Here is a 24,585-nt window from a genome sequence, read left to right as displayed (position 1 = left end):
TGTAATGTCACATGAAGTGTTGTGCAGTTGTGGAAGCTGTCAGAAGTTAGCGTAAACATTACTTGACACTAGCCGCCGCTGGGCAGACTCAAGACAGAACGTGACGTCAGCCTGAAATTGTAGAAAAAGATATTTAAGCAAACATTGCCAGGTAATAAAATGGTTTATACAACTCTCTTCGTCACAATTTCGCCGTGATATTGCTTTAATATTGCTAAATTCGGCGTTAAACCATACTCTCTCACTCACTTCATCACAATTGTTTCTAATGTGTTTTTCTTCTCGAAAATATAATGATAATGAGACACTCAGTTGTTAATTGGACAAGAGGCCGGTCACATGACGGACTCCTAAACTGACGTTCACAAACGTATGAACGAGATTCTATTCTGGAAATGATGTAAACACTCCCAGGCTACTTCCACATTACATCAGAAAACACTGGGACTCCTGCCTCAAACCTGCAGCTACCAATGAAACTATTGAAGTGCCTATTCGACACGTCTTTCAAATCACTTTTACATAATTGGAAAATTAAGCTGTGACGACTGACATTCTACTGTTGCAATACGCTCAGTGACGACGATTTGGAAATATCTCCCGTCGTTTTGAAATCCTCGGCCGGTCAATGTTGTACAACTCTCTGTCACAATGACCAACTTACTGAGGACCCAGTATTATTTTTTTCTAGATTGTAATTAATGTATTTGCAGTTTGCAGTTGACTGAACATTACACCGACGATATAACATTTGTGTATTGGAAATATTCAGAATAAAATTGCATGCAGAACGAACAGCACAATGTATGATAGTCTATTTTCATTCAAACAGCATATGTTCCACCATCCACGTCGTGATGCCTAATCAATGGTTGTGTCATTCCGTTTATAAATGTAAACTTAGCAGACAGTTATGCACTCCAGAAGTATTTTCTACCTCAGTGAATGGCGGACCTCCAAGAAATGTATACAGTTGTCGCATGTTGTTGATGACGTCCACCCTACCGTCGTCCTGCAGTCTGCTGGCGATGTTCAGCAATAGTACCAGGAGACGACAGTCGGTCACAGAGCTGGGGTTAGGAAACACTTCGTATATAATTATGACTATAGCAACACCGATCCGACTCACTGAAACTTTGATCTTTTGCATTGGGCGTCTCTGGATATGCTATTAGTTCCGCCTATTTCAACTGTACAGGGATTAGAATCTTGACGACCATTCACGACTTTCTGACGACAACCAAATTACACAAACAGTTCTCCCGCATTTACTCATTACAAACAATCCATTGTATTGATTGTTTCACAGAGATTAGATGAAAGGATAGGCTCATTTCAGAGATGAGGTGAAATCGGGTTTAGCGTCACGTCCAAAATTATTGCTTTCATATAGCGACGTATATGCACACGTGTGTATGTGTGTGTGTGTGTGTGTGTGTGTGTGTGTGTGTGTGTGTGTGTGTGTGTGTGTGTGTGTGTGTGTGTGTGTGTGTGTGTGTGTGGCTGCCTGTACCAGTCCGGACTGATCCATAGTGCTAGCCCACTGAGCCCACTGAGCCCACTGAGATACCATGCAACATGAATAACCTACTCAGACAAAGTATACCGACTCTGAGCCGACCAGCCCTTGTTTTAACCCCGCCAGACAGGTTAACAACAAGTAACATCTTTTAACGTCTTTTGGTATGAAGCGTCCGGGTGGATGCTCTACCACTACACCACGGAGGCGGTCCTCATCTCAGATAAAGTGGCAACAATTCTTCCTCACAAATCTTTATAACATCAGTGTTCAAGTGATGACATTTTGTCTTATTTTACACCTTAAGGATGTCATAAGGACTGATGTACTTACTCAGAGATGATAGTGCTGGAACTTCGTTGTGGATCACTAGTCCATGTAAGGAAACTGTCAATCAGCCAGCTGATATTCGGGTCTCGTGCACTTCCTGTGATGTGATATTGCTGTATGGTGGTAGTATCGTCACAGTCCTGAAATAATGACTTAATAGAGTCAATAGAGTCCCTTCTCTATATCATAGCCGGATAATGCATTTTCAAAACATTTAACTTTCTCATGAAGGCTTAAATTTTTTTTCGCAGGCTTACCGTTATATTGATATCAATTGTATTCAGCAGAATGTCATTAGACAAAGCAGTGGAACTGCGCATGCTCACTGCAAATCTCTCTGTTGTAATGGGACTATCAACTGATGGTAGATAACTCTGGAAACAGATTGAAATATAAAAACGGTTGAAAGAAGCAATACCAGTTCTGACCAGGCATAACGCATTTTGTGCATTTGTACATGTTGAACTCTATCCTGATGCAAATACTTTGCCCCCTCGCCACATCAGGATCCGATGATCATGCGTTCGAGTCCCTGATTTAACTTACTCGGCTTGTCATCTACATTCGGTTCTCGTGCTGGGTTTCATCAAAGAATTAAACTTCTGAAACCTGCATCCATTTATGGTATAGCAGTAATCTTGTTTAAAGTAAATCCAACTCCATCACTCGCTCCCTCAATCATATTATCTTATGTGTTTCAGGTAAGGTCATTTCAGAGTGTAAAACCAACCAGATCACCGACAGCAAACGTGAGCAGGCAGTGCGAGTCACTGTTGTAAACCTGATTCCAAACTTCCTCCTTGTCCGGATGTGACGTCATTATGAAGAAGCCATTATGCTTTGTGTAAGACTGTAGGCAAATAACAGGAAAATTAATAATCGTGCACATTCAGCTGAGGCGCTTTTTTCATTTGTCTTTATATGTGTTTGATGCAACAAAAGGAACATGTACATTGTGATACAATTACAAAGACAAACTTTCTGTAAGACATCAATGACCAAGACAGGTCCCCATCAAAGACACTTTAAAATGTCTGACTCAACATGTGCTTTGTACAAGGGAGATAACTCCAGGTGGTTTAAGATTCCAATCAACATGACATGCACAACATACAATCTTGTCAAGTCAACCTGCATAAGCATTCTATGACACTTACGTGAACGCTTCTGACGTTGACGCCCTCGGTGTTTCCTGAAAACGAATCGCTCATACTTAGTTGCATAAAATATCCTGTATCTTCAATTTCTCATGACGAAGATATATGAACATATATCCCTCTGTGTGACCTCTTAGATTATTATGCATTAACCTATATAATAACCTACAAGTTCAGAACAAAGTAAATTATCAACAGGCTGACACAAAATGACATCGATGTATGACAGTATGTTCAAACAGAAAAAGGAACAGTGCTGCACATATGACTCTACTTATGTACCCATCTTTTTTAAGGAGTCACAAAATCAATTTGCTTTTAGCATAGATTTCTTATGATAACAGAAAGGGTTACAATTTTGTAACTTTTAACTTATACGATATATATTGGGGGTTCATTATTCTGACGTGTACTCACTTTGGTGTACATTCCTCAACGCCTGGAAAGCAATTAAATACACTGCATTCAGTAATGAAAATACAATACATATTTGGAAATCAATATTTCACTCGAGCCAAATAACTCTATGCTGGAACCCCTACCAATCTGATCCAATCCCGACAATATGGTATGCTGATTATAGCGTTATAGTTTTCCTGCTCGCATTCTTTGTGACACTCGGACACTCCCTATGCTACATCTATTAACAAGACATATACACAGTAATGTCAAGCACCTCCAGATGTTGTTGTATAGTCCTGTTGCCAAAGTTGACAGACACGTGATCCAGATCCAACTGCCGGAGGACGTCAGCGTCCAGTGACGTGTCACCCTCTGTCACCGCCCTCGCCACCGCCTGGTACACGAACAGGTACTGCTCCTGGATATACACAAAGACAAACATGCATAGGCAAGAAACCATCCACTATTTGATGAATGTATTTGCGCAATCATACGGATAATGAAACATGTATCGCCTATTATATATAAGTACCCATCTCACTATTGTGATCAGGCAATGAGTAGACATCACCGATCGTAAATACCTTTGTCTGAATCATGTTCTTCCTCTGCCCTCTCATGTTGGAGACGAAGCTAACGACGTCCACAACACCCTCTGACTTTGCCTGTTCCACAAGACTCTCGATAGCAATGTACGTCCCTGTCCGACCGATACCAGCACTAAGGGAAGAAGAAAGTTTGAAGTTTGATAAACTGTACGTGTGTCTGTTTGACGTTAACAAGCAGTTTTATGAAAGCCGCATGTTGAAAGGATTACATACAAAACAAGCTCGTTATCAGTTTAATCTGAGAAGTCATTGCTTCTCTTTTGATCCCGAAATAAATGATAACATATGATGGTGAACAAAACCAGTACTATGTGCTACTAATTCATTTCAAAAGAAGTATGACTTATTTATTTTTTTAACGCCGCATTCATTAGCATTCCAGCAATAAGGCTGAGGCGTCAACATCATTGCGTTTCGACCTGGCAATCCAGTGAGTGATATAATTAGAAACGTTCCACGTCATCACGCAATCCATCGTGACTGATCCAACGACAATTTCAGGTTGTTTGTTTGTTTGGTTGTTGTTTAACGCCGCACTCAGCAATACTCCAGCTATATGACGGCGGTCTGTAAATAATCGAGTCGGGACCAGACAATCCTGTGATTGACATCATGAACATCGATCCACTAAATTGGGATCGATGACAGGCATCAACCAAGTCAGCCTGAACACCCGATACCGTTAGTCGTCTCTTACGACAAGCATAGTCGCCTTTTACGGTCATAGGTTTTAAGGGGACCTGTTCTATCCCAGAATCATAAGGTGGAAAAGATGTATGGTATTATGCCTGCAATGGACCACGATCGGCTCTGTTTGTCGTCCAGATATGGCTTCGGTCCTCCACATAAAGTCCAGCAGGGCAGCAGTGTCCGGCACACCATGGTCTGGCCAGCTGGTGAAGTTGAGGTGGTGAACGTCCCGTTTCTTGCATTCCTGACCACACAATAACAACACTTAATGAACACTACTGGACAACACAAAAAATTCGGGTCCACTTGGGGTCAATGTGGGCTTGGAAATGGGTCCTGAATGTATAACCCTTTGCGGCCCCGTTCGGATTTGTCCATAGGCTCCAACTGAGTTGATAAATGTGTATAGCCCATATGTGACCTTGATGGGTTGTTTCTGTGAAAGTGTTTATGTGTTTTTGTCCTTGCATATCACATGCAACCCTTTTGTGCCATCACTACCTCATGCATGTGTATCCACATGTATATACATTTGAGGTATCTATTCTATATTTCATGTATACACGTGCGGCAGTTTCCCTAATACTAATCCTTAAATATTGCCAAGAAAGAGTTTGGGAATTATTATTGAGCCGTTCAATAAATAATTAAATAAATGTTAAATGATTTATGATATGTAAATCCCTTTTCGTGCAAACGTTATGATTCAAATCGAACAGTATAATACCGAGTAATATTTCCTCGTCTCTAATCAAAACGGCCTAATTCAGAGTGACAAAACATTTTCCACAAGGCTGTATGACAAGAGGGATGACTTCAACTTTACAAAAGTCAACTTTCCCCTCATGTCGAGCAATATTCCAGCAGCTTCAGCCTTCGATGTTTACATTTCACAACTATTGAGATACAACCGAGCATGCTCAGACGTTGTTTGATAAATGTTAAAACATTCAAAGCCTCAGTAAAGCTTTCAAAAAGTTGTATGGTAGACATGTGGAGGACATTTACAAATTTGACGCATCACTGTCAAAAATGATGTCCGATGCAATTCTCTATTTTGAATCGAACCATATGTTCCCGTGTTTTAGGTGAATAATTGAATTGCCTTGCATGTGTTTGTGACGGGTTCCACCGGTGGAGCAGGATACGCTCACCATTTCGTGAACACTTTGTATGGTTACTATTTGATTGTGATTCATGAACACATACTTATGATATAGTCGGAATGGTACAATCGACTCTGCTTATTGCAGAGATTTCTATTGGATATGGAAAGGCTTTTGTCGCTTTATACCATCTTAAAATCTATGTTGCTGTAAATCTTATGTTTGGTCATTCGTCTGATCAAGGTTTTATCCTACGGTATTCATTGACAAGCCCAATACCTGTTAAGAGGAGAAAGAGCGACACGTTCTAAATATGGGATAGTGTAACAACTAACTTAACATTGTCAATATCGGATGTGACCACCATTTGCGTTGATAAAGGGGCGGAGCAGCGGTGGATTGAAGACAACGGATGATTGAAAACAGCATGGGACATGTTCTTCTAAATGTCAACCCAAAGATTGTCCCAATTGAGCTAGCGTAACCGGCTGATTCAGGTCCTGTGGTAGGCGTCTCATCCCATACCTGTTCTATAATGAGAGATCTGGAGAAGCAGCAGGCCAAAGCAGTACAGCAATGGTATGCTGCCTCAAAAATCTGTTAGAACACGTGAAACATGTCAACGAGCTTTATCCTGCTGTAACGTGACATTTGCACGAAGGGTAGAACATGACCTACGGTGACGTGGAAGAAATATGGGCGTTTCGCTGGGCATCGGGGCCGAATGTTGTGCTTTCTCACCCGGTTGCGTATGGATCTGCCACTATCTGGTCTCAACCCAAGAATTGTTCGAGCTGTTAATGTGGAACTTTGTATCGATTCTGTAGATGCACCAACCGCATTTGGTTGTCTTGTTAAAGATGCGTCACACGTTGACGACCGGTCCGTGACAAGTCATAAGTGTGCCCTGCTGTAGATAACATCTCCAAACAGATAATATTGTGTTTCGATGAAGCTTAAAATGTCTGCCAACTTCGTTTGGCACCATTCCTGTTTGCAGTGTACCCCGCGTCGCGTAGACGTTTTTTTACAGGAACCCGTGGCATTGAAAAAGCGTTATGTACAGTTATACATCCAAATTGTAGGTGCAAATTGGGAATCACGACCTTAAAGTCGAGGAGATGTCTTCATGAGTATGTATTGTAAGATGCATTATTACATTTATTGTTATTGAACCTAAAAATATGAACTTACAGTCCCTTTTTTCGTTCATATAGATGTATACTGGTATACTTGTTATCATATAATGAGCTTGCACTTGTCTATCGGCTATCGAGTCAGAATTTACCATCGGGGATTGTTATGATTATCCGAAAAATATTTCAGATGCCAAAAACCTATGTCTAACAGGGACGTACCTGATGCCTTTTAGATGTGTGGACAACATTGGAGATATTAATTGTGAAGCAATTTAGCGAGGGCGCTAGAAGGATCAGTTACTATATCTGTGCTTACAGACCCAGGCATCATGAGATCGTTCCTCAAATGTTAAACAACTAGCTTTGTTGAGCAAGGCGGGTAAACATGGCGCCTGGAAAAATTTGAAACCGCAAAGAAGGAGCTTGTGCTCAACCCTCACCACAATGGCGAACAATGTCCTGTAAACAGCATTTATACTCTGGTTCATATTGTCGGTGTGTATGACATCTGGCTGCATTATGCAATGTTATGACAATGCAATGACCAGGCAAACAGGCGTCACGACTCAAAGACTGGAGTAGCTTCCCGTTGATAAAGGTCAATGAATCAAGCGGCCGGACCGACGGATTGACGCGAAACATGTGTGGCATATTTCTTCTGCCTACCTGGTAGTGATGCAGCTAGCTAAAATACAAGATGGAAGGAGAACTTGCAATGTTGTGAGACCGTTTGTGACGATAGAGTCTTACACTGACATAATATGATAACGAGGTTAACGCTTTTATATTTGGGGATGGTAAATATCATCGCTAAATGCAATGTATATTCCTGATACATGATACTTAAATATCCCCAAAACACACTCGCGTGATTACATCTGTAAATTGAGGGAAATATTTGTTGGGACCCAATTCGAACCCAGTTGGCAAACCCTTTCCAAGCTCCTTCACATGGGCTACTCTAATCCCAACACCCATGCGAGCTTGCGGGGATATTTTACATTATAATGGCATTATTAAACAAAACTGCGGATGATCGGAATATTTATGTTCGTACTATAGCATCAACAGTTCTAGCTATAATCGTACCAATATGCAACTGATAGTATCAGGGTAAAGGACGCATGTTACCTTTTCACTCTCCACAGACAGCTTTGTGATTGTGTAGTTTGACAGTCGTGTCTCCGATACCATTGTCACCATAACATCTCCAAACGTCGTGGTGCCTTTCTCAGGCCAGTACCGAAGACACTTCACCTAAAACAGGAATACACAAATAAGAAACAGCCTGCGCCTTAACAATTTCATAATGCCATTATTTCAGTGTCCAAATATGCTTACCTTGCCTCCCTCAACGAGACCAGTTACCATAACAACAGTTCTGCATTCCTCCTTCCAGATCATTCTCCAGAAGTCGACCACCACTTGAGAGTTGTAGGGGCCTGGAGAGGACATTGATACAAAGTCATTGTTCATAATAGCATACATGTATGCTGGCCGTACAAACTGTATGACAGAAATTAAACTCACTTATTGCACTGGTATTGCGGTTGTATGAGGAGTACCTTTACCACAGATGTTCACTGTCCTTTAAACACGGTTGATCTTTTCATGTAGCAATTGGTCAATAGTTCAATAGTTTAAAATCAATAGTTCATGCAATAATCATTCCTAATACAATATTTGTCTCGTTTCGTATCGATGTTAACTGTTGATACATGTATTGATCAGATCATAAACATGTAATTACAATACACTGGTTTGATTGGCTGCACCCCTAATGTGTGCTTTTGTTGCTAGTTTACCTTGTGCCGCTATATAACGTCTGACGCTGTTGTAGCCCTGAGAGAAAATGTGAATATGAAAGTAAACACAACTTATAAAAAACAACAACATATTAATGAAACTGGCTTATCATTATAATTTCTCTAATATTGTTGTGCTGCAGAATGGTGCCCCTTGGCCATGCCAGGATGCTATGGCCTGCAAGTTGAATTCCTTGTATCGTCATCAACATACCCGTACGCGTGGGTTATACCACACGATAAACGTTCATATTTTCCTCCTGCATAAGGTCACTCTGTGGTATCACTGCTATGCTGTTCAACGCAGCACTAAATCAAACTCTCACAATCACTATCATTAAGTTCACTTCGGTGGTAAACAACATACTTCCATAGACGAGGAAATCCTAGAAATGTCTTCTAAAAGCTGAATCGATAGTGATATTCTGACTTTATCATAGACATATATTTATGAACAGAGTGATGATACCAGATTTCCGTGAAAGGATGGCACATGTTACAAACACAGGAGAAGGCAAGTGTCACCTGCATAAGCACGTAAACATATTATACAGGCTGAAATAGGGAATTGCTTCGGACATCATTTTGGTCAGTTATGCACCGTCAAATTTGTTGACATATCTTCCATAACACAGTTTGAAAGCTTTACGAAGGCATTCGACTTTGTAACTCACGTCCAGGTAGCTAGCGTTGATGTAATCTCCACCATCACCAGCGTCCTGCAGTATCACACGGTTGTTGTCATCTATGGGCGCAGATTCCCCATGAGTATATGGTCGGTAAATAGGGAGGCATGGTAAATTGAAATCAAGTTACAATTTTCTTTGATGTTCAACTTACATGGATAATATCCTTTGAATCTGTTCTTCCCGTTATTTTGGGGCATCTGTGATTCCCCGTAAGGATGAATGAAGCCATCTGGGAGACGCTGTGGAGAAAGAAGTATCCTTATCATCATCATTCTCTATGGTTTAGCTGTTCTGGTTTTACGTTTGTACATGTTAATTGGATATTATCTTCGTGTCCGTTCATATGAGTTTAAATTATGTTTGAAATGAAATATACAACCTTGAATTCCCCTTCTACCAGATGTGGTAATTCTTCAAAATCTTTAACTTTTGCCTCTAGAGAAGACACAGAGATCACATGACCAACGCCAGCCTCATCAAGGTTGTAGTAGTTTCTGTCAGGGATTTCCGGTGCTTCCACTTGTTGTATTGTAGCGTGTGCATCATCGTCCTCCTCATCTAAAGTTACCACACTTGGACGTTTTCCAACCGATCCCTTCGTCTGGACCTGAGCTTGTTTCTCTTCAGCGAATCCAACATTCATATAGACATTTCCTGCATCTGAAACGAAATGTAAAACGTCAACGCCCAGAGAATAATTATAACCAGTCTCGATTATCCGCCGAAACAATGGTGGACAGTGATTCTCTCGGCAGTGTTAATGTGTCTGCCCAAAAAAATGTTACATAAAATACACAACCTATGTTTTTAGACTTTATTAAACGTTCAACAACGTTTATCAGTACCTGATTGTGTCTCATATTGCTTTCGAGGTCTCTGGACAAGTCCATCAATAGGATGTTTCCTTTCCCTTTGTCTTCTGCGTCTATGAAAAGTAAAATATGTATTTATTATTTTTCAAACATCCTTTTTATTGAGCCAAACCTAAAAGATCGAAATAAAAACTTCATACATTGTTATAATTAGTACGAACCTTAGGACGAAAATGATGAGAACCAGCACAAGGGCCGCCAGGATGACACCCACCGCAGCCCCAATGTATGTTGGTATGGAATCATCAGGATCAGGTCCAGTTGATGCAATGGCCTCTTGAGAAAGTTTATATTGGAAGTATGTCAACAAATGGGTGGAACGGTATTAATATGACATATGTTCCAAACTTGAACAGACACATAAAATATAGCTGGGATGACAATAACAACGTGAAATGTATTATGATAATTTGGAAATATGGATGATCTCACTGGCTTACTTGGAGAGAGAGGGTTTTCAAATGCTTCTTCTTCATGGCTGCTCATTACTATTTAGAACAGGATTGGTATTCCTGGTATTTGTTTCTCAGAACTATAAAGATTACACTGTAGAAAAAACAAGTGAGGATTCTTCATTTCTGGTGAATAATGCACGCTCATAAGAGAAATGGGATGACATCAATTTAGCATTGGATTTGATACGTTTATATAGTATTTACATAAACTGCATAAGACACAGTTAACATAATTACTTTCAAATAAGTACTATACCATGTGCCCCATAACATTGAGAAAAGAAACTGTATCTAGAGACAAAACGTTCTTAGTTTTGATGGATGTTTTATTCCGAGGGAATTTCACTCAGGTGGTTGTTTGGGTAAAACGGGACAAGCAGATGCTGGACTGATACATGTACATTACACACAATACTATGGATGTCCGCAGCATTTCGCTTGATGCGGAAATGATGGATATTGCACTTTTGATGTACACTTAATTTATGCTTTTGAGAAGAGATTTTGAACATATTGTGATGTCCATAGTCACCAAAATATATATAGAAGTAGAGACATCAAGACTAGGTGTTACATGTTGTTATATCATTTCGCCTTGGGAACTGAATACAGCATTACTAAGAGAAATGTCTGGACTATTGTGTCGTTTTACTGTTTGAAATATGTTCCCAGTAGCACAAGACCTGTACCTGTACAATCAGACAGTGTCCATCCTGCCTCACATCCACTGTCACAGTGCCCTGTTGTGTTACAGGATGAGTCCCCCACACAGTGTCTGGAGGTACAAGTCATGACACAGTTAGCTCCGTAATGTTGACTGTCGCAGGCTGCAAAGAAAAGATGCTCCCCTAATTACTGAAATTATGCACTTCCATCGATATGCACAGCCATCTTTACTACAACCCGAATCCTCTTGGAATTGGCTTACAGAATCATACCTGTACAGTCGTCCAGTGTCCACCCTGTCTCACACCCAGTGTCACAGTGCCCTGTTGTGTTACAGGAAGAGTTCCCCACACAGTGTCTGGAGGCACAGGCCTTATCACAGTTTGGACCATACCGATGAGTTTCACAAGCTGCAACATGAACAAATATGTATACAATCATTATTGGCATTGAAACCTGTAAAAATCATAATATTAAAATGAAATAACACACTAACTGATTGGCCTTACAGACTTACCCTGTATACAGTCTATGCCCATCCATCCTGGTTTACATCTGGTAGCACATGTTCCTGTCACATGATCACATGACGAGTTTCCTGCACAGTTCCTGTCAGTACATAGCAAGCTGCAGTTCTGTCCATAGGTCCCAGGGGAACATTCTGTAAAAGTATTCGCGATATCGTCATATATACAACGTGTCTCGTCATTAGCACCATATAGCCGTGTTATTGTGACTGTAGCATGTCCATGTTAACGTAATGATCCATGAATACATACCCTTCTTACATATATTACACAAGGATGCAGATCCAGTGGTCAGCAAGTACACTAACATCTACATTATCCTTGTGATAATCTTTTTGAAGCATAATAGAGAAGGAATTTTAAGCTGAGTTTCAGTGAATAGCCAGAGAAACACTTACATCTCCTATAGATTAACATAGATATGTTCTTCCCGATGGTGACGTGTGTGCACATGTACACATACTCCACGTTCTACTTTTTGTACACAGTAATCTACTTGACAATGCAACGTTCAAACAGTATGTGTATCTGTCTATTATACAGAAGAATGGTGATGGTGTACCATGTTTACAGTCCACGTCTGTCCACCCAGGAAAACACCCAGTGTCACATGACCCAGTATGCCGGTCACATGACGACGAAGCAGCAGCACATTTCCTGTTTCCACATGTCTCGTTACAGTTGACGCCATAATGGTCCTTATCACACGCTAGAAATGAAACTTTGAGGTATCACATTACGTTTTAGCGTGTGTTGAGAGGATGCTCAGAATCATTCGAAACATGAGGTAAATGGTTATCATTATACATTATTATTAAGACTTAGGTATTCAAGTTTACTCTTACAAGAAATATATCCAATATTACAGCAATAATTAAGTTTGTTTCTTACCAGTAGAACAGTTTTGTCCCTGCCACCCTGGTCTACAGTCTCCAGCACAGATCCCACTGAATCTGTCACAGGGCCCGTCAGAACAATGGCAGAAATGGTTGCAAAGTTCGCCAAAGGTTCCGTTACTGCAGACTAAATAAATAATCGAATTGTGCATTTGCGTTGTTTTTGTTTCTGCTTTATACAGTTGGTCGTTAAGAAACGTGAAATGTTGACTTTGATAGGAGAAAAAATATCCTGTTGCATAACACTGCCTCCTGATTAAATAGTCATGGTGGAACGGCATATCTGATTCGAAGATTGATCAACAAAACAAACAAAATATTTAACCATACCAAAGATTTCCACTTCACACAGATTAAGTGTCTGTGTGTTGTGTGTGATGATGAAGTATCTCCCTGTGCCGTCACACGTCACGTCGTAAACGCTGTTGGTTGTTTGAAGTGTGTCGGAGGGGAAGGTGTAGCAGGTGACGCCGGGTGTGGAGCTGCTGGAGTTACTCAGAGAGAGGACAGCATTTCGGAGTCTGCCAATATCTGAAATGGTGATAATTTTAACCTTAATTAAAGTGATGATTATGAAGTAAATAAAAGCGACAAATCCATTTGTCTAATCCTAAAACATATCTGATGAAAGCAGAGTCGTTTATACGATTCCGACTATATCATAAGAATGTATGTATGACATAGTTGTCGCATTTTAAGAGATTATATTTTCAAATTTTATGTCTCATGAATCATGTTAGTAGAAATTATGTGCCTTTCATGTCTCATCAAAACTGGCAAACGTTTTGTGATGGTTTTGGCGGTGGAACATACACGAACATTGACCATGGACATGCGAAACTGTAAAAGCATATTTTTTATACTCTGTTATGCATCTAGTTAACGTAGAATTCAAGAACGACATAGCTTTGTGTGTAAATATGTATGGTCAGTGCAAGAGAATAACCACTTTAGATTATCCACAGAAACAGATTCCATTTGGCGGAAAGGGCAAAATAGCTGTAAAAATTATGATTATATAAAAGGACCGCTGAAAAAAGCGGTGACACCGGGTGTTCACAAAAGGGTAAGCATGTCCTGCCCAACCGGTAGCACCCGCCATTCACACAATTTGCATGAACAAGTTAGTATTTATAATTATAGTGTTTCTGTTGTGCGACGACGGCCTGTAAACAAACCAGACAATCGAAGGATCAATGATAATTATAAACAATATATCAAGGAGACTATTAATTGAATGCGAAGTTACAATCGAATGATGGGAAAAGACCGATAATAATATGAGCAGTGCCGTACATGTATTTCAAAATACATTCCACTGAGGAGAGTTTGAACCATTACAAGGGCCCGAAAGCAAAAAGAGACAATTTGAGTATTACTGAAGACAACATTGTTTGTATGTCACAAAAACACGTTCAATTTAATGTATAAGAAAATATTAATTCTTTAAGGCAACTATTAAGGACGACAAACGATTGTTTGATAAATATAAGTTCAAAAGGGGAAATGGAACTGCAACATGTAAATTCCGGGGTATTATGTTCTTATTCCGTTTGACTTTAGTTTTAAATAATGAATATATGACAAGCGAGGGGACACAATATCCATGTGGGTGTTAATGTTCAAATATACGCCCACTAACTAGGATCCTACCAGAGTCTTCAGGTTGGTGCAAAGTAGATACCTAAAATGGAATAGTTCGTTGGCGTGTTTTAGGTAAAGGACTGACATATTAAGGGAATAACAAGCCGGTCAAATATTTCAGGTAATCCTGTTCAACAGGTAATCCAGAAAAAATAAATAGACGACGCCCGAAGTACAATGCATAAAATGACCAATCAGAGAGCAGAACATACCGATCCCAAATGAGCCGGTATACCCTCAGTAAAATTCCAAGATGGTTATTACTGACCTCATATGAAATCGTATACCGTCATTAGAGGCATTTTGGATTTTCCAACATCCAACTCACATATTTCACATGAAAATTCTGGTAAAGAAATTCGTTATTCAACACTGTTTTTTGTTTTAATGTCATTCATTTTGATGTTCAAGGATATAAGTACTTTTAGATCACATTCGTGACTTTATTGATAAAGATTATATTTAAAATTGTCACCAAGGTTTGGACTCTAAGGTTTGAAGAGTAGTCTCCCTTTGACCCTTAACGTCAACGGTAGTAAGTGTAAAAGTTTTCATTTTAACATGACATGTGCGATATAGAGACCAGATAGTGTAAACTTTTCGGCATAATAAATTCGTAATGGCCTTGGTGTCTTTAGTTGCCGTATGCGGTGTCATATTTGGTTTGCAGAAACATATTTCTCTGCTAACCTAATATGACACCGTATACAGCAAATAATATGTAGCACTTGTTGAAATTGATATTGACAAAAATACCAAAAACGAAGCAGTCGATTTATCATGCCGTGAAGATGGTCCAAATATTGATGTTAGAAAAGGGAAACCTACATTTGCTGACATATCCTGGTGCAGAGTATTTCTGTAAATATGTTTACATAAGATAAATGTCAGTACCTGAAACATTTGAATGCCTCTACAGCCCCAATATATATACATACATCTTGCCCGGTTGTATATCCTGACGTCATGTATCTTGTACGGCTGTCCCAGGTCCACTGTCCAGACAGCTTTGACCCCGCCAGCAGAGTGAAAACAGGAGTTGCCAAACACATTCTGGTCCCGGTTCCCATCTACAGCGTTGTCTGCAGACCAGGGTGGGTCGTGGTGGTACAGTCCAGAAGGAGCCGTTGCATGTTTATTGTAGGCCACGTTTTCTACATGAAAAGAGCAATAACTTCTCATTTTAACCTATTTCTTATATTTGTTGTATAGTGAAGCTGTGTCCAAATGCTGATACAAGCATGGAAATGTGTATGGTTGGTCGCCTTTGGGTAACGAAGAAGAAAAATCGTAAGCCACCGCAAATTCAAGATGACCGCCTTTTGTCTTCTAAAAGCAGATGTTGTGCCTATAACTATATTTACGATTGCTGTCATTCGATCCCCGGACGCGTCATACCAAAAGACGTTAAACGATGGTACTTGTTACCCTGCCTGGATTCCAGTCGGATTCCAAAGAGAGTGGAAGCAGGAGTTGTTAAGCACATGTTGGTCCCGGTTTCTATCTACAGCTTTGTCTGGAGTCCATGCAGCATCCCACACTCCAGAAGGAGACGTTGCTGATTTCCCTTTCGCGATGTTTTCTGTTTGGATATATATTTCAAAGACATGTCACACAAACACCAGAACTGACCAGAATGGATCTTTCTGTTGATGGCCCATGTTTATGCATGAAAAAATACAATGTTTGTTCGGATTGCCTGTGCTTTATACTCGTTTTAAAAAATTGGGACATAAAGCTATTAACAAAAGTGATCTTCATAGAAACGAATGATGAAATTTCCCCATTATGTACGCGAAGCAGTATTTACGTATGCAAAGTTCCAACATTTAAATGTTTAAACGATTTAATGTGCAGGAAAGTAAATGCTGAAACTTGGAAGGAATTTGATCTTGATAGATCCCGTGGGACAGTGGTAAAACCTGCTGTTAAAGACAAGCGGAATATCATAAATGTTTGAATCTATTCACCCTATTTCACATTTAAATATTATCTTTTCTGCAGCATCAAATATTCATTTTCAAACTTTCTGAATGGTTCTGTATACTGTAGTTTTCCTAAATGGGTGAGTGAGTGAGTATGGTTTTACGCCGCTTTTAGCAACATTCAAGCAATATCACGGCGGGGGACACCACAAATAGGCTTCACACTTTGTACCCATGGCGAGAATCGATCCCGGGTCTTCGACGTGACGAGCGAACGTTTTAACCACAAGGTTACTACACCTGCCGAGTGTGTCACAATCGGATCGGATGAAACAATAGGGTTCAAAGCCTGGGAATCTTTAGGACTTTACACTTCGTGCAAAATTTTCAATATATGGTCTTCGGCATTGCAACATAAATTTCGCATCAATCATAAAATTTCGTTGATTTAAAATTGTCAGAAAAACGTCTTTAAAATTTTGTACAGCATTCTGTTAGTTGTCATGGAAGCTATGGCGTCATCCATTGCATCATAACTTCATGGCATACCAGAGTGACGACATGTGTGTCTCAAGGCTGTTTGAGTACACTTCGAAAGAAATCAACGATTACTTTTATATTTACCATGTTTATAAACAGTGTGTGCTCTCATGTTTTAGATGTTATTGAGGATTCAATGCTCAGCAGTTTGAACATTTGAAACCTACTTCATTCAATAAATAGTCTCAGGGAACCATTGAACTGACAAATGTAAATATAAAACTTCATCTCTAGAGACTGGCGGATCCTCCACCTGGCGTAAAAGGCAACACAGCGGTGACAATTATACTAACTGGAAAATTAGTGATGATACCAGGAGTTCACGGAAACGGAAAGCTCTACTGTCCTGCTCTACTGATACGAGGGCCATTCAATATATAACCAGCCTAACCTATTTGCTACTGCTCCTCACTTTTCCACATAATCACCATTGAGGTCTATGCACTTTGTCCAGCGATGTGTGAGAGCTAAAAGCCCTTTTGTGATAGAAACCATGGGGTACTTCGTGTAACCACCCCTCCACTGCTGTCGTGAGTTCATCATCACGCCCACGCAGTTCTTTCTTCAAGTTTGGGAAAAGAAAGTAGTCGCTTGGTGCCAGGTCTGGTGAGTAAGGTGGATGAGGCAATACTTTAAACCCGTTCCGCTTCACTGCGGCAACCGCAAGTCGACAGGTGTGCACTCTGGCATTATCATGTTGGAGCAGCACACCTTTTGTGATCTTTCCACGACGTTTGGCAAGAATAGCACTCCGCAAACGGTCCAGGAGATCGGAGTAGTACTCTACAGTAATAGTCTGGCCACGTGGCAAGTAGTCAATGAGCAAGACCCCTTTGTTATCCCCAAAGATGGTTGCCATGACTTTGCCAGCCGATGGTTGAGTCTTAAACTTTTTGGGACGGGGTGAAGCAAAGGCAGTCCACTGCTTACTATGTTCTTTGGTTTCTGGGTCATAGTGGTGTACTCAGGTTTCATCACCACTTACAATTCTCTCCATAAAGTTGTCTGCATCCCCACTCCATTGCGTCAAAAGTGCCTGTCAAAGTGCCTTCTGATCATCACTCAGACATTTCGGGACCCATCGGGCAGACAGCTTCCTAATACCCAGACGATCATGCAAAATGGTATGGACACTTCCCTCTAAAATGTCCAAGGCCTTGGCCATTTGTGACACCTTCATTCGCCTGTCTTTGACAACCAGTTGTCTCACAGCTTCACTGGTTTTGTCATTTGTCACCTCTACAGGCCTGCCAGGTTCACCCGACCCCTCTTAAATTTTGCAACCCAGAATTTGACCTGTGCATACGAAGGTGCACTGTCATCATAAACATCTGACGATTCATCATGTATCTCCTTTCCCGGTTTCCCTTTTAAGTAGAGATACCTAATAACAGCCCTGTATTCAACCTTTGACGAAAATTTGGAAGAATCTACCCTTGCCATCTTTATAGATCACGTGTGTGACTTCAAATACAATTTCCTCAATGAAACTTTGTCTATGCACGTGACATACATTGGTGCACAGCACGTGACAAGCATGCAACCGTTAAGATCTGATAAATAGCTTGGGCTGGTTATATATTGAATGACCCTCGTAGTACCCACCACTCACACAATTTGCATTAAATGTAAGTAAACTAACTAGAATGAAATATAATGTGGTGTATCCTGCCGTCATGTATCCTGTACTGCTGGCCCAGGTCCACTGTCCACACAGCTCCAAGGCTAGCAGAAGAGTGGAAGCAGGAGTTGTGGAGCACATCCTGGTCCCGGTTCCCATCTACAACTTTGTCTGCAGACCACGCAGCCTTCCAGACTCCAGAAGGAGATGTTGCTGATTTTCCTTTCACAATGTTTTCTGTTTGGATATACGTTTTTCAAAGACATGTCATAAAAACACTAGACCTGACCATATGTGTTCATACTGTCGAAAATGACGTGGGTCTTTCTGTTGTTGGTCAATGTAATGAAGGAAAATAAGACAATGTTTGTTCGGTTTTCCTATGTGAGTTTCCCCATTTTGTGCACGAAGCAGTATTTATGTATGCAAAGTTTCAACATTTAAATGTTTAAACTATTTAATATGAGAGAAAGTAAATGCTGAAACTTCGAAGGGATTTAGTTTTGATATATCCTAAAGGATAGTGATTTAAAATACTTATAAAAACATGAATGTTTGAATATATTAACCCTATTTCACATTTAAACATCAAATATTCAATTTCAAACGTTCTGAAATATGGAATTCTGTGATGACCCACACATCGTTATTGGGTGGTTCGGTATACTATAGATTTCCCAAATCGGTTAGTATGGTTTCACGCCGCTTTCAGCAATATTCACGCAATATCACGGCGGGAGACACCAGAAATGGTCTTCACACATTGTACCAATGGCGGATTCAATCCCTGGTCTTTGGCGTGACGAGCGAACGCATTAATCACAAGGCTACTACACCTCCCGAGTGTGTCACAATCTGACTGGATGAAACAATAGGATTCAAAGCCTGGGAATCTTCTGTACTTTTCCCTACTTGCAAAATTTGAAATATATGGCATTCGCATCTATCATAACATTTCGTTGATTAAAAGATGTCAGAAAAACGTCTTTGAGAATTCTGTTAACCTGGAGGCTTCAGTCGCCATGGAAGCATATGACGTCGACGTCAACCATTGCATTATAACTTCATGACATTCCAGGGTGATGATATGCATATCTCACAGTACCGATCGAAAGAGAATAACACAAGAAATCAACGATAACTTTTATATTTACCATGTTGATAAACATTAATTGCTCTCATGTTTTAGGTGTTATTGAGGATTCAATGCACAGCAGTTGGAACATTTGAAACCTACCTCATTCAATGAATAGTCTCAGGGAGCCATTAAACTAACGAAAGTAAATATAGAACGTCAACTCCAGGGGCTAGCCTCGATCATCCACCTATCACAAAAGGCAACACAGCGGTGACAACTACATGAACAGATCGCTGAAAAATTAGTGATGACACCAGGAGTTCACGATAAGGGAAATCATGTCCTGCTCTACAGGTAGCACCTGCCACTCACACAATTGGCATGAAATGTAAGTAAACTAACCAGAATCAAATATCGGAAATCCACTGTCGTTGGATCAAAACATATATCATCTAGAATACCAGACAATAGCTTTATTTTCAATGCTGTGGCCAATGCTATTCTTACAGCCTTAGTATACATTCAACGACAGTCTGCATATAAACTATTTATCATTTTTTCTGATTCCTTTTCTTGTCTTCAGGCGCTTAAAAAAGTGTCTTCTAATCATCCAATTATTTTAGATATTTTAGAACTTTATAATATTCTTTCAACTGGCCAATACGACATCGTCTTTTGTTGGTTGCCCAGTCATGTGGGCATAAAAGGCAACACAATGGCTGATTCTGCAGCTAAAGCAGCACTCAACAAATCTGTGACACCACTTCTAGTTCCATACAGTGATAATAAACCTGTGATCAGATGTTACATCAGAGATCTTATGCAAAAGAAGTGGGACACCCAAGTAGGTATCAATAGATTACATCAAATTAAGCCAACAATCAGTTACACCTGCTTGGGTTGTTAGTCCAGATTTGAAGAGGTCATTTTACAACGATGTCGAATTGGCCATTCAAGATATACAAATGAATATTTATTACAAAATGAGGATTCTCCATTTTGTATCCCTTGTAATGAGAGAATCATAGTCAAGCACATACTGCTTGACTGTATTGATTTAGCCATTACAAGGGATCAATATTTCAAAGTTTCATCCATCTTTTTAATCTAAGTTCTCATTTAATAATATGTTTTTTTAAACGAAGTAGAATTACTTGATAAATTTTGATGTACATAGTTATTGTTTTACGAAATGGTAGTGTATAAATATTAACCTAGATTGTTTGTGGCTGTGCCCTCGAAGGGAGTTGAAGTAGCGTAAAATTATTGTCCTCCTGAGAGGGTATCATAAGACCCAATCATTCAGTTTGTTATTTCCACCGTCATTTTTAATCGCAGAATATTTGTTGATTTTAAATACTGGCTAAAATTGACTAAAATCACTAGCAGCTGAAGCGATAGTGTAAATCCTGCTAGGGGATCGTATAGGTAGCAGAAGTATCGTAAGAGCCAACTGTCCCTAGTATGGTGGCCTAACTTTGGTTGCTGGTGATCTATAGCCTGTTTTTATAATGCATTGTCGGATCATAGATTATTCTTTTAATTGTTCGCAACTAGTTCTAAACTGCGATAGTCTGGTTATTATACTGTCCGTCGTTGACAGGTTTTTATTCATCTAAGTTTAAATTGTATTGATGTTCTCGTCACTATATGGCTGAAATAGTGCCGATGTGACGTAAAATTTTAACTCACTCACTCACTCAATATCGGAAATGCCACTAACCTTGTCTCTCTCTTTTTATTATGCATCACAGGCAAAGTTGATACTTTTACCTTATCGACTGAAAGGTAAATCTACCATATATATGTAGTAATATGTCACCATAGTACATGCATCAATCGGGCCTTCAGCATTATGCTATGACGCGTCCGGGGATCGAACTCCGCATTTTCCGCTCTCCGGGCGAACACTCTACCACTACACCACGGAGGTTGTACTAATAAAGTAGAATGTGTTGAAATAGGTATTATAAGTATGTCGCTGATCATAGAGAATGATAAGGGTACTTTCTGGTTTTGTTTCCAAATCAATCTCATTGTAAATCACACCTATCTGACAAGTAGCTCCATCTCCTCCCATCCAACCAGCATCACAGTCACCTCCACAAACTCCTGTTGTCTGGTCACAGGAGTCCCCACAGTGACAGGAGTAGAAGCAGGTGTCTCCGAACTTTCCTGTATGGCAGGAACCTGTAAAACACACAGAGGTGAAATACATCAAACATTTACAGCGGCAGACATACATTCTCGATCAAATTCACAAATATCTTCGAATCAGTACTTCATGGATAGAGAATGTAAAACCAGCTGCATTACAACCTTGCACGCACACACACGCACGCAAGCACGCATGGACACACAGTCACGCAGGTTGACACCGACGCAGACACGCACACGCAGGCACGCACACGCAGGCACACACACGCAGGCAAATGCACGCAGGCAATCGCACGCAGGCACACACACAGGCACACACACGCACACACACATATCAATAATTACATGTGTCGCAGGTTCGGGCTTCTAGTCGTCCCAGACAAGTATTGAAGACGGAATTTCTTTAAAATGTATTTATTTGCATGTAACATGAAACGTCAACATGAGAAAAGTGTTGAGTGCTACCAGTCTGGTTGGCTATGCATGCTAGTGCGTTTATAATGAGATAATATACTGACGTAACACTTATGGCGCGAAGTCGTGATCAATAAAATTGTCCTTTTGGTATAATATGGTATTAAAATATGAAACATATTTACCTATAGTATTGTTATTCCTTTCACACACTGTCTTACGTGCTATGCCAGTGCAGTGATTAAGTTAGTAAAAGCGATTAGCGCGATGTTTACAATATACGCGATCGATTCTTTACTAACTTGAAATTACATTACTTGATTGGTTATTAAGTACTATATTCGATACAATTGATACACTACCAATAAGATATAGATGTAGAAGGCATATATAAGGGGGGTGCTTACCTGTAACATGAAACGTCAACATAAGAAAAATGTTGAGTGCTGTCGGCCATCCTACCAGGTGACAATTGACTATGCGTTCAAATTGCCGTGTCGTCACAGGTAGAAACCCGTGAATTAGGCGATAAGTCAAGTATGGGTAGCACGTACAACTCATTATATGCAGACAGTGGAGGAGCAGCCTTGCGATGGATAAAAGTAGAAATAAGGCTGCCGGTGACACACACACACACGCAAGCACGCACGCACGCACGCACGCACGCACGCACGCACGCACACACACACGCACGCACACACACACGCACGCATGCATGCCGTATATCGTGTCATGTCAAAATGAAAACTTGACACTTACAACCGTTGACGTTGACGGCTAAAGAGAACCTAATCTTCAAACCTTAGAGGCCAAGCCTTGTCGATAATTTTAACTATAATCTTTATCAATAAAGTCACGAACGTAATCCCAACAAATACTGATGTCCTTGCACATCAAACATAATGATATTCAAACACAAAACAGTGTCAAAGTTTGAATTCTGTAACCGAATTTTCATGTGAAATAGGTGAGGTCGGTATTAGAAAATTAAAAATGGTTGCTACTGACGGTAAACGGGCTCTGCTTCTGCTCTCTGCTGATCAATCTTACTTTCACACACACACACACACACACACACACACACACACACACACACACACGCACGCACACGCACGCGCACGCGCACACGCACACGCACTCACGTACACTCACATGCATTTTATCGTTTTTACAGCTGAGAAAAAATCCGCATTTATTTAGTACAATCCGCATTTATGTGTGATGATGATCCTATATGTCATGTGCACTATTGGCTTTATTGTCGTTTTTCTTTCATAATCTATAACATATAATTCCCCTTAATCTGTCCTATCTGGGTTCTTTTCACCTTCAATGCCCAACTCATAGTATATACTGCTTAAGGTTTGCTGGGGGTTATCATATTAAAAGTGATACATGTTTATGGACGAGAATTTATGGACGTCAACTTCTTCTTTTTGAGAAACACAACTGCATAAACACAAACCAATCAATTAACAAATCTTAATTGACCATTCAAGGATTTTCCGTTCATATTTCTGGTACTCTTTATGTAGCATCCTTAGATATTGTGGCCTCGAGGATCCGTCGCCCAGTGCATGGATACTATTCACTTACGATAAAAATTATCAATGAGCGGTACATCAACAAAATCCAGACTGATGAACAGCCTAAATATTGCAAATCAACAAAACCTGATCGCTAAAAAATGCTTCTGTTCAAATGCAGTTATTAGGTTTGCACCTCGTTCAAAGGGCACTGTACGCCATCAAACAAGCGACCCAATAACGGGAAAATTGTCAGTCTAACATAACCTGTCAGTATCGTAGCCGAGCTTAGAAATGAAGCCACCAAGCTTCCCTTAGGTTACCTCAACTGATAATTGAAAAGCAACTTTATATATAGTCCTGCGTCACATGTTTTCGAGCCTGCCCTCGAGTAACACGATCCCGATCAGCTCGTCTCGCTCGGCGAGGCATTGTCACTTTAAATTTACAGGCCATAATGAGTTAGCTGTGGTCTGACTGTACAGCTGTCAGTTACAAATGATACATGTATACATATGAACGTGAACGTTTCTTACGACCTTTGTACAGTCCTGGATAATGAGAATATTAAAAATTCGCTCAGGAATAATCCTATATGTTTTTATCTGCAGATCCAAGATGAAAACTCCTTGGTATTTGATAAGTAAAAATGAGGTTACAGTGATACAATATATACATGAATTACACATGGCAAGTACATGTAGAAAGCTTACTTTGGTAGATATAAGTAGTGGGGTAAACTATCAACTCACCTGTCGTATGTTGTACCCAAAACTCTGCCACAACCACCAACACAAGCAGAGTCCTCACAACCGCCAT

At 40.1% G+C, this 24,585-nt stretch overlaps 1 protein-coding gene across 1 annotated transcript; it reads right to left on the bottom strand.

The window, feature by feature from the left end:
• LOC139450451 (receptor-type tyrosine-protein phosphatase epsilon-like) lies at nt 1-24,585 on the bottom strand. The gene is made up of 27 exons (XM_071232156.1): nt 24,519-24,585; nt 21,719-21,859; nt 15,444-15,659; nt 13,192-13,392; nt 12,857-12,988; nt 12,528-12,674; nt 11,956-12,099; nt 11,711-11,848; nt 11,462-11,599; nt 10,479-10,593; nt 10,291-10,370; nt 9,825-10,105; nt 9,597-9,684; nt 9,431-9,501; nt 8,757-8,793; nt 8,293-8,393; nt 8,083-8,208; nt 4,805-4,950; nt 3,993-4,128; nt 3,683-3,826; nt 3,424-3,445; nt 3,007-3,041; nt 2,580-2,699; nt 2,107-2,223; nt 1,853-1,989; nt 938-1,070; nt 1-111 (listed from the first exon to the last, which is right to left on the bottom strand). Exons 1-27 carry the CDS (start codon nt 24,583-24,585, stop codon nt 40-42), a joined length of 3,285 nt encoding a protein of 1,094 aa, XP_071088257.1. The 3' UTR covers nt 1-39.

Source organism: Haliotis cracherodii, unplaced genomic scaffold, assembly GCF_022045235.1.
Source record: "Haliotis cracherodii isolate W230 unplaced genomic scaffold, xgHalCrac1.p SCAF_8, whole genome shotgun sequence".
In the NCBI taxonomy this organism is placed as follows: domain Eukaryota; kingdom Metazoa; phylum Mollusca; class Gastropoda; order Lepetellida; family Haliotidae; genus Haliotis; species Haliotis cracherodii.
The sequence above is the reverse complement of the archived record's forward strand: the minus strand, read 5'-3'. Positions and strand labels throughout refer to the sequence as shown.

Bases quoted from the DNA above. Each gene is read 5' to 3' on its own strand.
- LOC139450451 (XM_071232156.1), bottom strand. From the start codon at position 24,585: ATGGCGGTTGTGAGGACTCTGCTTGTGTTGGTGGTTGTGGCAGAGTTT. The intron at 9,502-9,596 runs GTAAGTTGAACA...CTGCGCCCATAG, and splicing joins ATTCAAAGGATATTATCCAT to ATGACAACAACCGTGTGATA. The intron at 8,209-8,292 runs GTAAGCATATTT...TTCCTGTTTTAG, and splicing joins GTCTCGTTGAGGGAGGCAAG to GTGAAGTGTCTTCGGTACTG.